Source organism: Paroedura picta, chromosome 6 (genome assembly GCF_049243985.1).
Source record: "Paroedura picta isolate Pp20150507F chromosome 6, Ppicta_v3.0, whole genome shotgun sequence".
Taxonomy (NCBI): Eukaryota; Metazoa; Chordata; class Lepidosauria; order Squamata; family Gekkonidae; genus Paroedura; species Paroedura picta.
The window spans coordinates 110,896,578-110,914,005 of NC_135374.1; the positions used below are offsets into that span (position 1 = coordinate 110,896,578).

The 17,428-nt window shown below is 45.0% G+C and overlaps 1 protein-coding gene across 1 annotated transcript in view; it reads left to right on the top strand.

Moving 5' to 3' along the window:
* The window catches only part of RAP2A (RAP2A, member of RAS oncogene family), a 30,052-nt gene extending 14,446 nt beyond the window's left edge, over window positions 1-15,606 (top strand). The window contains exon 2 of the mRNA XM_077343917.1: window positions 11,226-15,606. Coding sequence (XP_077200032.1) covers window positions 11,226-11,463 — 238 coding nt within the window. The 3' untranslated portion in view covers window positions 11,464-15,606. The remainder of the gene's footprint in view (window positions 1-11,225) is intronic.
* Window positions 15,607-17,428: the final 1,822 nt, after the last annotated feature.

Here is a 17,428-nt window from a genome sequence, read left to right on the forward strand (position 1 = left end):
TTGTACAAAAGTAACTAGAAATCAGGATTTAATTCACTGTACTTCCAAAAACAAAATTAGAAGAAAATCCCCAACCTATCCCATAAAATTCTCTCCCTCCAAATAGCTACGTGTGTCTTCCTTTCACACTCTCCCATCAAGAGCAAAAGAACACAATGTGCTCTCGCAGGCATGGCATTCTCATTGAACCCAAAGGGAACACTACTCTTGGCTTATGAGAATGCTGGCCAAGCTAAATGGGTAGTCATTGGAGTAGCCACGGAAACCAAAAGACTTGTCTATGCTGCAAGAGAGATTTTTATGCACTTCACATGCTCAATGTGCATGTGCTGAGGGAGGAAACTCCGTCCCCCCCCCCAAAAAGCCTGTGGACACACACAGAGGGCTATGACCTGTATGTGGTTGTACGTGGTCATTGGGGTCGTGGCCATACGAGCCTGGTTTTACCACCCACGAACTACCCCATTTTGTGGGTTTGTGGAGATCCGTGGGTTGTCTTGTGCCCATCACTAGTACCTTGAAGCTGTAACTGAAATGTTCTCTGCATGAATCTGGTGGAATAATACATCATTGACTGAATAAAGTCTTTAAAATAATAGCTTTTTCTTACATTAAATATTTGTAAATCCATGACTTGTAAGTAAATTGGGCATCTGTGTTGCATACCAGGGTGGCATATGTGTGCACAGGCATTACAGGTCTTAAAATAAAGGGTTTTTTGACTTAGGTGACAGAACATGTGGGTGTGTGCCAAAAAGTGGCATTAACTCTGGAAACCCAAAGCATATCTGAGGCAGAAGTTTGCTGTGTATTGGAAAGGTGTGCCTGTTATGCCTACTTCTTAGGCCTTCCTCACTGTTTCTCCGTCCGAGTGGAGGCAGATGACACCCAGACGCTGGGCTTTCTGAATGGTGGCATCTCTTTGTAGAATGCGGCCCCTCCCCAAAGTTTGCCTGGCAACTTTCAACTGCCGGCTGACCCTGCTTAACTTCCGAAGTCTGATGAGATTGGGCTAGATCTGGGTCAAGGCAACTATCTGTGTTTACTAAGCAGAATGACGACAAGCATTGATAATTGTCACTTGGGCAATAGTCATGAGATGGGAGTAGGGATGTGTGCCTCAGCTCAGCCGCCGCGGCGATCACCGAAGCCCGAGACGGCGTGTAGGAGGCCATGCCGCTGCCCCTGCTCTCTACACTGTGGTGCTGGCCTCCTATGTACCACCTTGGGCTTCGGTGATGGCCGAGGCAGCCGAGCCGAGGCGCACATCCCTAGATGGGAGTGAAAGATCACCCAGTCGGGACCCTTGCAGACAGGAAAGTTCCTAGGAGGTAGGAGCAGGAGCACACCTCCTATAGTCACTGGCCATTCCTTTTACGTTATCAACTCCAACCATTGTGGTGTGGTGGTTTAAGAGTGGCAGCTTTTAATCTAGCGAATTGGGTTTGATTCCCTGCTTCTCCACCTGCAGCCAGCCGGGTGACCTTGGACTAGTCACAGCCTGGATAAGACTGCTTGGTCAATACAGCACTATCAGGGCTCTCTCAGACTCACCTACCTCACAGGGTGTCTGTTGTGGAGAGAGGAAGGGAAGGCGATTGTAACTTTGAAACTCCTTCAGGTATTTAAAAGTGGGGTATAAAAACCAAATCTTCTTCTATATACCATTTTTCCCAATGTTTTGCTTCAAAGCTATTTTTCCTCCCGTGGATGTTTATATCTGAACATCCTGAAGTTACTGGTTTTGATTTTGAATCATAGGTTGTTTTAATTTGTGCCTGTTTATGAAATTTGGATGCAGCCCCCACCCCCAAGAAATGTTCAACACAGTGAGCAGATTGTATCTGTTTTCAGGTTTTATTATGACAATGTTACATTTTTTGAAAGAGTAGCTTGCTGTAATTGTAATGGATCTAAATTTTAAACATTAACGGAGGTTAATGTCTTTTTTATTAGTTGTTAATTTCTTAATCCACGCTCATTGAGGCAGGTTGCACAGGGAGAGTCAAATCCTTGGCCCCGTCTATTACAGACAGGTTGTTTAGAGGCCAAATGACCTGAACTGTGCTCTTCACTTGACTATGATTTTAAAATATTGCTTAATTGATTCATAGCAACTTCATTTTTAATTTGGGAGGGGAGGAAGAAAGGGACTCAGGAATGTCGTAATTCTTTTGGACCTGAATACTGACCTCTTTAGAAATCACTATTCTGGATGCAGCAGAGGAGAGTTTGAATGCAGTGGCACCTTTAAAATGCCATCAAGCTCAAACCTTGTTCTGCTGCTTTGGACCAACCTACCTGAATCTGTGTTCTGGATGCACTGAATTCTAAGTGCAGAGTTCCTTTAGCTTTTAGGAGGCAGGGTCTTCTGACTGTACTTTGCTTTCTGAAGGGCCCTCACTTTAGGGTGGGTCTGGAGAGCCCAACTGTGGGCTCCACATGTCTTAGGAGAGGGGTAGTCAAACTGCGGCCCTCCAGATGTCCATGGACTACAATTCCCAGGAGCCCCTGCCAGCGAATGCTGGCAGGGGCTCCTGGGAATTGTAGTCCATGGACATCTGGAGGGCCACAGTTTGACTACCCCTGTCTTAGGACCTCCCTTCCTTCAAAAACGCATCTGGTCCCTCTAAAAACTGCTCTTCAACAGAGCTCCCTCTGTTGTTTTATTGCACTAGTGCAGGGATAGTCAACCTGTGGTCCTCCAGATGTTCATGGACTACAATTACCATGAGCCCCTGCCAGCTTTTCTCATGGGAATTGTAGTCCATGAACATCTGGAGGACCACAGGTTGACTACCCCTGCACTAGAGTCAAGAGGGGGTGCAGACTAAAGTAAGGAAGCCGTACAGCACTGGAAAACATGTGGTGGCTTGGGCTTTACCCATTTGCTACTCTGTGGAAGAACTGGCACCTCCTCTCTGTAGCTACTCTGGTGAAGAAGGTCACAGCCCTGTGATGGTCAAGCAAACAGCCCATTGCCGGCACTGTGAAAGTCTCTTGCACCTGGCTTGCTGTCAAGACGGATATGGCTGGGCTGTGCTTAAAGCCAGGCAGAAGCTGTGAGTTGGCATCATGGCGTATTTCCTGAAAGGCTTGCCAAGGTCTATAAAACCAATTTTAGAAACCAATAACATTATTTAAATGAGAAGGGCTGAAACCTCAACACATGGTATCCCACTTCAAGAAGAGAATACTTTTTGGGGCTCAAGGGACTGCCCTTCAACTGTTGGTGGTCAGTCCCCCAGCATGAGATCTTGTCCTCTATATTGTGGGCAGTCCTGCTCCAGGTGGCACCCAGACCATCTTGTGTAAATGTACTCTCCTAGCTGGTGTAATTTATTTCCGTCTCTGTCTTGCTACTCGGGACAGGTTAGAACCTTCAGAGCTCCCCTGTCCAATGCATCTTTAACCGCTCCACGGGAGCGGTATAAATAAAGCAGTAAGGGGGGTTGGGGTGGGCCCAGTCCAGGATAGGGAAGGGCACCCATTGGACCCTTGCCCCAAACTGATAAGGGCCCAATTGGCTTGTCAGTCTGGGGCCAAGGGGGCAATTGGCAGCCATGCACATTGGCCCCTTGGCCCTGGACTGGGCCCACTCCCTGGCCGCCGACACAGCAGGTAGGCTGCCAGCTGGCCCAGCCTGCCCTGTGGGCCGCAGGCGGGAGGCGGGCGGGGGAGACTTCGGGGCTGGCGAAGGGACAGCCCCGCCACATCGCAGACACCGCGGGGCTGTCTTTTGGCCCGCCCCGAAGCCCCTGGTGGGCCCAGGAGTGGGGGGGCGAGGCAGGCTTCCAAGGGGCCCACACCCACCCACTGCCCACTAGTGCCTGTTGTATTTCAGATACCGCGGGTTTAATTTCTAGTTGATATTATAAAAGTTGTTTTTACTAGTGGGTGGTAGTAGTTTTTGTATATGACAGATATCTGATGCTCTCCGGGGCATCCCACCCACACGGCTTCTGCGTACCTTGTGGCCATTTTATATCAGCATTAATATTTTTACAGATGTAAGTTCAGATGTTGAAGGGAGACATCTGTCATCGAGTAGCACTTAGTATATGCCTTGTCTCTTCTCTACTCTTGCCTGAGAGGTTTTGACGTAGGCCTTTGCAATAAGCATATCTCATCTCAAAATAAAACATTTTAAAGGAAAGTTCAAATCAGTCAGCACCTGTGATGTTGGGAAAATCTCAGTTTTAACCTTTGAGGATAAACAGAAGATTGCTTGTTCTTTCAGGCTGCTGCCTGGTTGGTGTTTTGTAAGTGCTGGCTGTCATCTAAGGCTTAACTGTAATTCCTAAATTGGGTTTGCATGTATAGACGGCAAATATTTAGCTCTCCACAGCTTTAATATTTTTTGTGCTGCACAGCACGTGGACAGATATGGCCAAAAGTGTGAGTCTGTGTTTTGAACTGCAAATCCATGCATGGGGGGCGGGGGTGAATCCAAGCAGCTTTGTCACAGGTCAAAAGGGGAGGGGGGGCGGCTCTGGTGGGTTATCATGGGACTTGCTTGGGTAAAAGGCATATGGGCTATACTAAAGAGTATTAGGTGAGATAGAGTGAAAAATCTGTCTGGATCCAACCCATTGAAATCCCGTTTGGCTTGGGTTACCTACTGAAAGAGAATAGAAATAAAGACCTTAGGAAGGAGAGTGCCACTGCTATTTTTAAGATGTTTATAAATCATTTCTAAAATGTATTTTCAGAAGGGATGGCGATGCTACTGGGTTTGTTTGCTTGTTTGTTTGTTTTTTACAATTGGCAGGTTTTCTTCCAGGGTACATGGCTTGCATTGGAATTAGCATTTTAAAGGATTGCTGTAGTCTCTCCAGATATTTGGCAAAAAGGAATGACGGAAAAGATCTGGATCCCTGTCTTTCCTAGATGATCTGGAAATTCAAAGAAACTGGATGTGTCAAATAAAACCTAAATCAGTGGATGCTTTCTAAAGAACTTCAAAGTATCGTATAGTAGACTTTTTTTTAACCAGTTTCACAAGATCATTGTAATTTTGTGGGAAATTTGTCTTTCAACTCGACCAGCTGCACTTATTTTTTATAAACAGATTGTGCTCCTGACATTCAGCTAAGTATAGAGCAGGGGTAGTCAACCTGTGGTCCTCCAGATGTCCATGGACTACAATTCCCACGAGCCCCTGCCAGCGTTTGCTGGCAGGGGCTCATGGGAATTGTAGTCCGTGGACATCTGGAGGACCACAGGTTGACTACCCCTGGTGTAGAGGACAGAATCATGATAGAGATATATTTCTAGTTGGAGCTCGCCGTTTGGAGTTTAGCCTCAGGAAGATGCCTGGCTTGTGAAATAAAGAGCAGGATTATGGCCAAATTGCCATTGTGAGTGCTACATGTGAAAAAACAAATCAGTGCTTTAAGCCAAAGTCTGATGTGCAAACGAAGATGGAACCAAGGCAGCTGTACATTCAAGATTAGCAAGGCATTTGCTGTAAACCTGCAGATCCCAAACATGTGCAGACATGCAAAGCGTGTCTATGATTATTGGAAATAATAAAATACCACATGTGTCAAATATATTGCATCATGGAGGCGTCTCAGACCCTGTCGTGCAACATGTAACCACCGCATAAAATGGTTTAGCTGTAAGGGACCATATGGCCTGGTTTCTTTTGTCAGGGCTGGAGTTGATTTCCTCCCCCCCCCTCCCCATGCACTGCAGCATTATACTAAAATAAAAATATTTCTCTAGTATGAATCATAGATTGACTGCAGATGTAAACTGTCTCTGACATTCCTGCTTTTTGAAAGGCTGCAAGAACACCACGCACTTGGTAAATTTCTGGGCAGCATGTCTCCGTTTCTGGAGCAAGTGCGGGAAGAGAAGGGGGAGGAATCTGCTCCCCTCTGCCATAAGTGCCGAAACAGCTACATTGTCAAGTTTGAGGCTCTGTGGGTTGGGAAACAAGATGTGAAGCAAGGATGGTCCTGTTTTCAGGGTGCCCACTGTGCTCTTCCCAGCCTCTTCTGATTTCATAGCCTTCACCTCGTTGCATGGATTAAATAACACATCTGGGTTTCTTGGTGCCAGTAGCAACTATGCCTGTTGATAGAACCACTCATATAAGACAAAAATAAAACAGACGTAGACGAAGAAGTGTTGATTTCAGTTCTTTTCGTATACCCTGCACCATATGTCAATTATTTAATTTTGCTGTTTGAGGGTTTCTCCATATGCGTTAAAGAGAATATTTGTATCCTGTCTTAAGGAATCTTGCTTAGAACAGCTAATAGAAATAAAACAATAAATTAGTTCTTGGATTTCCAGAAATCAGTATTATAAAACAGATTGAAAACAGCCAATAGAGGATGGCTTAAAAATCATAAGTAGTTTTGTTTTTTTTAATGTGAAAACTTGGATAAGGAGTTCTGTTTTCTCCTGGCACCTGAAAGCTAATCTGGTAAGCACCTGGTGAGCCAGGAAGAGGGTATTTCTCAGCCAAGGAGCCACCAGTAATAAGACTCTGTCCCTAGTCACGGCTTATCTCACTTCTTGTGGCTCAGGGCATTCTTCAGGGCATGGACTATGATAGCCAAATCTTGCTTTTCTAGGAATGACCACAGCTGGTAAAAGATCCAGCCTGCCACTTAGAGGCCTGAGCCACCAACTGCAATCCAGGATCCAGCAACACTCCCAAACTACAGATTTGTTGATGAGGGACACATCTTCTAGCACGCCTCGTCAAACGGAAATGTAGATGGATGTGATGTCTGTTGTCCCACCCACAAAGCGTGCCAGAAGATAGAGTGCCCAGCAAGTAGCCGCACTGGGGCCTGGGCAGCTGTTGCACGACCCTCTGGGGCCGAGGTAGTGGATGAACCACCCCCAAGGCATTTGAAGCAGCTGTGGGCCTGGGCATCTGCTGCAAGACTCGAGGGGGCTGAAGCAGTGGCAAAGGAACAGGGAAGGGAGTGAGTGAGTATGTGTGTGTGTGTGTGTTTGCTTGCTTGGAGGGCGGAAGGTTGGGAAACCCACAGGTATAGGGAGGAAGGGGGGAGTCTTTCTCTGTGTTCTGTTGTGAGTGAGTGAGGGAGAGGAGAGGAGGCAGGGAGGAAGTGGGGAAACTGGGGGGAGGTCTCTGTATCTGTGTGTGTGTGTGTGTGTTTGCGACGGAGGGAGGGGGCCCTGACAAAGTCGCTCCAGAGCAGGTATATGTCCCACATACCCTCTGAGAGTCAGACAGGACAATTTTTTTTCTTTTGTGGAGAGGGTATCTAACCCTATAAAAGGAGGCTATGATCAGTGATCTTGCAAGCTACTAAGACTCTGGGAAATGGAAAAAAATTCTCCCTCTCAAAATATTGGAACTTGAGGGCATCCGATGAAAGTGAGGGGCAGTAGGTTCATTAGAGAAGGAAGTACTACCATATACAAAAGTGATTTAAATGTGGATTTTGCTGTCAGAGTATGTAGTGATGGCCACAGAAATAAGCAGCTTTAAAGGGGGATTAGATTGATTAATTGATTTGATAGGTTTGAGTGGTGATGGAGGGAGACATCCACATTCAGAGGTCTGAGCTCCTGAATCCCAGAGCCAGGAGGCAACATCGGGGGAAGGCCTCAGCCTCTGTGCCCTGTTGTTTGCCGTGTAAAGGAACTGGTTGGCCATTGTGTGAGACAAAATGCTGGACTAGATGGACCATTGGCCTGATACAGCGGGGCTCTTCTTATGAACTAATAAAAAGATACCTCTCCCAATGAACATTATCAATCAGGGTGACCAAGGCCATTTCTGTCCCAAGGCCAGACAGAAATGAATCTAGATAATCTGCCCCTTCAAAGAGCCCTCAAGAGCTGAACAGCCCTCATGCACTTGAGATGGAATGCTGCCAATCAGGTGGTAGTTATTTGGGTCCCGAGAAGCCTTTTCCAGGAGTAGCTTTATTACCTGTCCCTGCAAAATAAAAAAAAAATACAATCCCCAATGTATTTTTGAATGTAACGTGTTGTGAGCTTCATGAACACTTATGTTTTGTTTTTTTCTAAGAAGTGGGTCTTTTCCTCTGAATTCTAGTGTGATAGGTACTGTGAGTTGTCACAGAGCTTACAATGACCATAATGTATTGTGCTTAATGGCCTGATTTCTACCCGTGTTTCTGGAAGCTTTCTCTAGACTGAATGTGTTATTGAAATGTAATAATGATACACATCACTCTGTTGGCCCTGGGGCGTAATGTAAGCAACCCCAAAACATGCCACTCTGGAAAACCTTTTAATTTTGTTAATTTTATTTAAGCTGCAGCAAAAATCATCAAATAATCTAGTTCATCAAAACCCGTGCCTAGAACAGAGGGTTGCATAGAATTTTATATATGTCTACCTCATAGGGTTGGCTCAGGGGCCTGGACCAATGCAATAATGATGCTCTTTCAGACTCATCTCCAGGGCCGCTTTGGTCTTCCCCCAAAGTCTCCAGGCTAGCCCTGGAGCCCTGATCTCATACCTCTGACTTGGCAGAGTCACCAGGTCAGGACTCATCCTTCAAACTTATCCTGAAGATAGCATATTTCTAAACAGCCTTGTACTTCTGCCACCAGGCTGTACCAAACACTGTTCTATCAAGAATGTAAAGTTAAAGCAATCTTAATCTAAATATGCTGGGGATATCGGCAGGCTGCTTTTGGGCTTCTCTGTCTTTGAGCTGCTCTGTATTCCTCTGTAGGTGAAAGGTGTCAAAGAAAGTAGCATTTCTTAAGGCGGAGAAGATAGAGAGATTCGATCTTGGTCTCCAGTATGAAACTAAAGCCAATTCCCATTAACTGTACGATCAGTTAGAAGGTTGTAATAATTTCCTTTATCACCAACCCATCAAGTCTAACCCTTTTTCAGTGGGATAATTTAAGACATAATTATACTCGCAGTTGTTATAAGACCATATATAATAGAAGTAGTGCCACTAGCAAAATTGCAAGCTTAATAGGATGGAACATATATTACGCCCTCAGAGATAGCTCAAGCTTAAGGCAAAACCCGGCCAGCTTTTTTCAAAAATAAAAATCGTGTAGCCATTTAGAATAAATTATTTTTTATCTCCCTTTTCTTCACTTTTAATTTTTTTGTGTATGAGTGTGGTGCGGGGTGTTTTTTGGAGGGGGGTGGGAAGAGGCTGATAATAATGTGCGTACCAGTGTTTGTCCTACAATGTTTATTTAAGTGCGTTATTAGTAAGGAGGTGTTGGCAGCAACTTTATTTAGCTCATTGAGCTAAACCTAGTTTTTGAAATGTTGAAGCTGCACATTGTGGCCCAACTGAAATTCAAAAGGTTTTGAAAGCAAAGTGAATTTGCTGCCTTTGACTTAGATTGAGTCTGGCTTGTGACAGTTCTTATCATGTAGGCATGCATGGTATTTAGGCAGGGGGCTGCAAAGGATAAATGCATAGGGTCTTTGCGGAAATGTTTGAATTGGACTTTGAGGTTCTCCATCTGCTGTGCCTCAAAACTTCATCCATTATTTTATGATCATTTTAAGAATACGAGAGAAAATTATGGTTTTTGAAGTCATTCCCTATTTATATCCCTCATAATGTTTTGACAGACAACTTTTACTTTGTAGAACCCTTGTGGTGGAAGATACTGTCAAGTCACAGGTGACATGGTGACCTCGTAGACATTCAGAGGTGGTTGGCCATTGCCTCCTCTATGTCATGGCCTTAGTATTCCTTGGAGGTTTCCCATCCAAATACTGACCAGGACTGACCCTGCTGAGCTTCTGAGATCTGACAAGATCAGGCTAGCCAACCTGTCAGGTCAAGGCTGTGGTCCATATCAAGGCAGGATACATTGCACTTCACAAAGAGTAACATTAGAGCTTCAGGACTGATGTTGAGAGTGTCAGTTTGAAGCCTTCCTCCAGTGTAAGTAGCTGCTGGGTTTGCTGCTTTCTAGGTTTGGATGTGCCCCCAAATACCCAATTTGCCCGTCCTCTTAACTCAGAAAAAGTTGGGTTGATCTGGAATTTATCAAAGTTTTACTTACATTTCAACTTGCAAACAATATCAAGAGGTGAATACTGTTCAGTTTTTAGTATTATGTTTTGCACACTTTGCAAGCATTCTTTTCAATTCCCCACTTACCTTCTGACTTGGACAGAGTTTCTCAACGAGGGTTTCTTGACAGCCCTGGAAAGTTTTCCTGAATAAGCAGGAGTTAATTTTTTATATACTTTAAAAACTTGTTAAACATTCATTGAGTGTTATGACCACATATGGTCATGTTGATCTGCCCCCTCCCAATGACCAAAGATGGTGGGAAGGGGAGGGGCTGCAGGTGGGCGTGTATACATCTGTGCTTCTCAACTATATTCTGTACAATTATGCCACTCCTAGGGTTTCTCAAAGCCTGAAGAATGTTTTAGGAGGTTCTCAACAATAAAAAAGTTGAGAAAGGCTGGACTATGATATGAAGTCTGTTTATGTCTGACAAAGTGAGTTTTGTCTCTTGGAAGCTTGTATCCTGAAATTCTTGTTGGTCTATAAGGTGCTACTGGACACTAATTGATCTACTGCAGATCTACTCAGCTACCTTCTTAAATTAGTTAGAAATTTGTTTGCATCAGGCATGATCCCAGATTGGTTGACATTCTGGCATACATGCCTTCCTTCTCCAGTTAGAAACTGGTTACTTACGATGCATGAACACAGCTGTTTGGGTTAACCAGGGTTAGTTAATTTCAGTTGACGGATAGGAATTAAATCCATTTAGTTTGTACATGAACATCCATATTTATTGAGTAATAAGTGTTAGCTTCTGACTTGAATTCTCTGTCCCAGGAGGGAAGAGAAATGAGGGAGGAACAAAGCTCTTGATAAGCTGAGTTGGTTGACATTCTTATTTGACACAGGTTCAAAAGTCTAAATCTTTAATTACACTCATTGACCAGCGGTAAGAAGGAGCAAGTGAAATGGACACAGGTTCTTAATGGCTCCTCACTGCATCCTTAGAATTCATTTCAAAGCATAGAACAACCATTCTGACCTCCATTTTGAAGCTTGTGAAGCAGTTTTACAATTGCACAATGGTAATTCTTAAGCACATTCCCCCCCCCCCCCACGCACACACACCTCCACCCCCAAATGGCTGATCAAAATTCCCTAGGTCAGCACTGTGCCATCTTGAGATCTGCTGTGTGGGGGATGTATTTATCAACTAAGTTTTTCCAACCCTATTTTTTTGTTTTAATTGCAGGTATGAGAAAGTCCCTGTGATATTAGTTGGGAATAAAGTGGACCTGGAGAGCGAGAGGGAAGTATCATCCAGTGAAGGCAGAGCACTGGCTGAAGAATGGGGCTGTCCATTTATGGAGACTTCTGCAAAAAGTAAAACAATGGTGGACGAGCTGTTTGCCGAAATCGTCAGACAGATGAACTATGCCTCGCAGCCGGATAAAGATGACCCATGTTGTTCCGCATGCAATATACAATAGCGTTACAGATGATGGAGTTGGACCTTAATTTGCTGTATTTTTGGAAAGGTAACAGAACCTGACTGCTTCGCCTTGTGATTTAAGTTGGGCCGCGTTGGAAGAAATCCATAGCGGAGCAGCAGCATTAACTCCAAGCAGAACGCTGAGGTTGATGGGTGTGAGCTTCTGCAGGTCACTTACCTGGAGCACATCTTCCTCACCTGCGACTCTGTAGTGCAGCCTACAGCTTTACGGGGTGAGCACAAGCGGTGTTTGTTGGCTCAGCAAGCAGCGGCAGTTGACCTCTTCCCATTGAGAGTTGCTGATGGTGGAGGAAAGGAGAGCACCAGCAAAGACTCCTTGCGCTCTGCACATCCTCTGCTGAGAAATAAAAAATGAACGGAACTTTTCAGTGTCTGCATATTGAATTTCAGGACTCGTCACTTGTGGCCAAGTTTACTCAGTCAGATATGCTAAGTTCATCTTTACCTTTGACACAAGTGTTAGTAGCATTATTGGCAAATAGATGTAATTCTGTTTCTCTCTCCCCACCCTTTAATTTGATTCCGTTCTATTATTCCATCATGCGAAAAGAAAAATTCTCCATCAGTACTTGAAAGTAAAGAGAGGAGTTCTGGGGGGAGAAAAAAAATCAGCGTCTTGTGCGAGACGTCGGAATGTGTTCGGTATTCTGCTCTGCCGCTCGGAAATGGCATGGATCGCTTCAGATACTGTTCGGTCAAGAAACCAAACAAACAAACCCTGTTTGTGAAGCAGGAAACGTGTTTGTCGCTTTCCTGAACCTGGAGGGGAGGAACTATGATGGGGGGGAAAAATATCGCTTAGCCTTACTGACGAGGAAAATGTTAGCACATTAACAAATACCATCTTGTAAGGAAAATGAAGCCATGTTGTATCCAGAAGTTCCTTTTTTGCAAAAAACTCACAGGGGCAGTCTGAGCATCTTGCATTTTTTTTAAAGAAGTTTTAAGGGTACCGGTTTATTTCTTGCCTTTTCAAGGGCTGCATCTTTGGTGTGATACCCCAATTAACCTTTGACAGTCACGTTTGCCATTTTATAGCTTTATTGTTGACAACCTGGTTAATTGGATTAGCTGTGTTGGAGTTATTTGGGCTCAGAAGTTGAATACACAGTGAGGTCGTTCCACAGGTGAGGGAGGGGGAAGATCGGTGTGTCCCCCCACCCTTTTCAGTTGCCTCACATGCTAGTCAGATGCTGCCACACAGCGATACCGTTGCCCTGGTTATTGCCGTGACAAAGTGAGTGGCAACCTTGTTTTGAAATGGTGCTCAGACTCTGACCTTCACTTTCATAGCAGTGAAATGCTTATCATTTGCATGACTTTAACAGCACCGGTTATATCTATTCTGATGATGTCTTACAATCAAGGACGTTTCCAGTAAGAATGTCTAGGGTTGAAATGCTGGAGTTGATGATATTGAGACGGACCTTTATGGAAACATTTGGCCTTTAAATGCAATACCATTGAGCCTGTGGTCCAAATGCCACCCTGGAGTTTGGCTTCTCGGTCTTGTGAAACTAGCTATGTAATTCCTTTGTGTCGATGAGTAGAGAGGCGTGTGTGTATCTCGTGTGCCTGTGGGTGGGAGCGTCTGTGCGTGTGTGACTTTCTTACAAATGCTGTAATGAAGTTGAGTTCTGAGGCCTTTGCCTCCTTCAGCAGAAGGGCACCTTGCAATCTCAAGCGTGTCTAAAGAAACTGCATTTGAAAATGCGTGTTTGAACTTTGTCCACACTCGGCCACTTTATTTCTTGTGTGACGGAATGTGTTTCATTCAGGGCACAAGTGAAAGATGGCGGATGAGCAGAGGCCACCATTGCCTTAGTCCTTGCATGTTTCCCCACAATAACTGAGGAGGCAAAGAGTAGGACATGAACAACAGTGTCCTCCTCTGGAAATGTAGCTCCTTCCCAGCCAGCTTGCACAGCCTGTGAAGTTGTGGCACCTGCTGTTGATAAACCTGCGTGCATCAAAGGGGGGCAGGGGGAGATGGGGAAGGAATAGTCACCAGTTCAACAATACCTAAAATGTTTTAGAAGGAATGTCGCTGCAGAAGTAGCTTTGTCTCTTAAGAAGATAACTCTCTGCAGAATTGAAATCACTTGTTCTCTCCTCCGCAGACAGGCCATTAATTTCGAATAGTGATCTGAGCAATTTAAAAAAATAAGTCCCCGTCTCCTGCTGGCACCCCTACCAGTGACATGAATAACACGGACGAAGGGAAATAGATCGCGTTTATGATGAAAACTGGCATGGAGGTCATTACAGCACCGTATTCTGAACAGGAAAGAGAAATACTGCCTTGGTGAAGCTTACTGTAGTTTTGGAGACAAAGCACTGTGTGTGGTTGCAAAAGTGTAATGGTTTTACGTGACGTGTCATTCTAAGGAGGTAGTTTGTGTGCTGTTCAGACTCTGCAAACATTACGAGTGGGGCAGTGAAGGGTGTGTTGTCCTAATTTTTTTTTTTTAATCAGCAAAAGGGATGCTTCGGCTGCGGTCGAGTCCCATTTACATGGCTCCTCCTTCCCCTCCCCCCAAAAAGAGTTTACTTCCATGTCCCATGTTCAGGTCAGCACAGGGAGCCACAGGGGAAAACAGGCAGTGGCCCATTGTCTAGTGCCAATTCCAAAGGTGCCACAGCTCCTGTGGCTGAGCCCCCCCTCCCTCCTTGCCAGCAGTGACGGCTGCTTATTCTGTAACTGTGGCTCTGTCATGTTAAGATATTTTCTGTTGGCTGGAGAAAGATTTCAAGGAATGAGGCAGGCAGTAGCCTGCTGTTAAGCCAGCCTCTTGGCAACCCCTAGCTCTGTGCCACTGGGAACAAGGGGGTACACCCCGCCGTGTTCCTAATGGGCCACGGCAGCACTTTCACACGTCGTGCGCAGTGCCATCACGCATCCCAGGAGTTACCGACCAAGGATCAGTGCATTATTTTATATCCTGATCAGATTCCAATGATAGTATTTTCGTTTTGGTATGACATGCCTTAAAATATTATCATTTGATCCAAAGACCCGTTTATTTAGCTTTTTCTCCTAGAGCTCTGTATTTTTCTGCAGATGGCTTTCTTTTTAAACGTTTAGATTGTATAACGTTGCAGCTCCTTCCGGAGACGCGTTAATTGCCCTTTTTCCTTTTCATGGGCGTTAGTCAAGCCGTCATCATCTCTGAAAAGGTTCAAGGTAAGGGATTCTTTTTTAAAAATGTCTCCCTATATTGAGAGCGGCTTTTAGAGACGTCCTCTTCGCGACAGGACCAACAATAACTTTACTCTTCTTCATACACTCCATTTCTAAAGTTGCCATTAACTTCCTGTGGGTAAACTTCCTGATATTTCCTTCCCCCCCCTTTTTTTCTTTTTTTTTTAACTTACAATCTCTGTTCAGGTTGAGGAGACATATATGCTTTTTCCTCCTCGTGTGCTCTAAGCACCAGCTAGACCAGGGGTGGGCAAACTGTGGCCCTCCAGATATCCATGGACTACAATTCCCATGTCCAGATGCCCATAGACTACAATTCCCACGAGCCCCTGCCAGCATTCACAGTGGCCCTCCAAATGTCCATGGACTACAATTCCCATGTCCAGATGTCCATGGACTACAATTCCCATGAGCCCCTGCCAGTATTCACTGTGGCCCTCCAAATGTCCATGGACTACAATTCCCATGTCCAGATGTCCATGGACTACAATTCCCATGAGCTCATGTAGTCCATGGACATCTGGAGGGCCACAGTTTGCCCACCTCTGAGCTAGACGGTAGTGACAAACTGTGCCGGCGAGATACATTTGGCAGGAATTTTCACGTGCATTTCCCCCCTCTTGTCAGTTTTCGATCAGGGTTTCAAATGATTGCAGTGTGGTTTTTGAGACTAGGCTTACCCATAGACAATTTGGGATTTCCTAAGAGTTGGATAAAGATACTTAACAGTTGATTGTTGAGCTCGCTTGCAACTGACAACTGGAAAACAAAAAAACCCGCCGCAAGTTTTGTAAGGGGTCAGTTGTTTAAAATCATGATGTTTCAAAAAGGAAATCAAACTGTACATAGAACTCAATGCAAACTCAGCAGTTGTATTTGGAGTTAAATTATTTTAACAAATAAATTTATTTAATGAAACGTCTGCTCCCCTCTTTATTTGTCTTGCTTGCAAACAGACCTCATTCTGCCGTATTTCTAATTGCCCAGTGAAAATGTAGCTGGCCCCATCATAGAATCATAGAGTTTGAAGGTACCTCATGGGTCATCTAGTCCAACCCCTTGTACTATGCTGGACACTCACAACCCTATTGCTCATCCACTGTCACCTGCCACCCCCTTAAGCCTTCATAAAATCAGCCTCTCCGTCAGATGGCTAACCTGCCTCTGTTTAAAAATTTCCAAAGATGGAGAACCCACCACCTCCCGAGGAAGCCTGTTCCATTGAGTTTAGATAGAATTTCTTTTGAATTAATTTCATCCCATTGGTTCTGGTCCGTCCCTCCGGGTCAAGAGTGAACAACTCTGCTCCATCCTCTATATGGCACCCTTTTAAATACATGAGGATGGTTATTAAATCCCCTCTCAGTCGTCTCCTAAACAGACCAAGCTCCCCCAACCTTTCTTCATACGTCTTGGTCTCGAAACCCCTCACCATCTTTGTTGCCCTCCTCTGGACATGCTGCAGAGTTCTGTAAAGGAACATATTTGTCACGTATTCTTGGTGAGAAACTGTACATCCCCATGCATGTGCAGTGAATAGGGGATGTGTCTGCAAAACATCCCATTTCCAAGCAGTGCAACCGGTTGAATTACACATCTGTGCAGGGGACTGTAACTGCACATAAAAAAGCTAAATCCAGCTATTAATAGCAATCCAACATAGATGTAAGAGGCACTGAGTTCTAATCAAGCATTACCCGACAGACTCACCACTCAGAAGCCTTTAGGTTTCAGCTGCTCTACGGCTTGTCCATCAGCTCGAATCTGATAGTGCTGTTTCAGTTGCGGTGGCGCTCATGTTGACATGAGCCAACTGACAGTGATTAGCAGTTTCATTGTAGTCCTGCCAGTGTGGATAAAATGCACCATTGTTGACGACAGAAATGGATATTGGGTGGCTTTTTGTCTCTATGCCCTGCGGGTCCTTAGGTGCCAAAGACTGGAGGCTGGCACCCTGTGAGAACTGCGTCTTCCATGGGTAGCGCTGCGAAGATTGACAAATGCTGCTAATTGTGCCCAGCCGTCAGCTGGTCATGTCACTGATAACTGGCCCTTTCATTCTATAGGCTTTTGGCCCAGATTCTTAAAGGAATCTGGTAGCAATTCCACTCATTTAGGAATATCTCTTTGCAAAGGAGAGTGAGCCTTTGGAGTAGTGTGGACTGTGGGTTCTTTTGTCTCTTCTTCTCCCCCCTCCCTTCCCCCAATTTACATTTCTGTACTTTCATATAATGCTGGCCTTTCAGAATAGTTGCTTGGGCTGCAGTGCTGAAGACAACATTCAATACAGGCCAATTGAAAGGATTTAGATAGATGAGTTTGTTTTTATACCAAGCTTTTCACTATCAGCAGCTTACAATTGAAGCAGCTTACAATTGAGGCTTTTGAACTCTGGTGCTGGAGAAGACTCTTGCGAGTCCCTTGGACTGCAAGGTGAACAAACCGGTCAGTCCTAGAGGAGATCAACCCTGACTGCTCTTTAGAAGGCGAGATCCTGAAGATGAAACTCAAATACTTTGGCCACCTCATGAGAAGGAAGGACTCCCTGGAGAAGAGCCTAATGCTGGGAGCGATTGAGGGCAAAGGAAGAAGGGGATGACTTCAGTTCCTTCAAGGGCTTTGTCTGAGGCCTTAAAACATAAGTAATTACATGGCCGAGCCTCTTGTGGCGCAGAGTGGTAAGGCAGCTGCCTGAAAGCTTTGCTCATGAGGTTGGGAGTTCGATCCCAGCAGCCGGCTC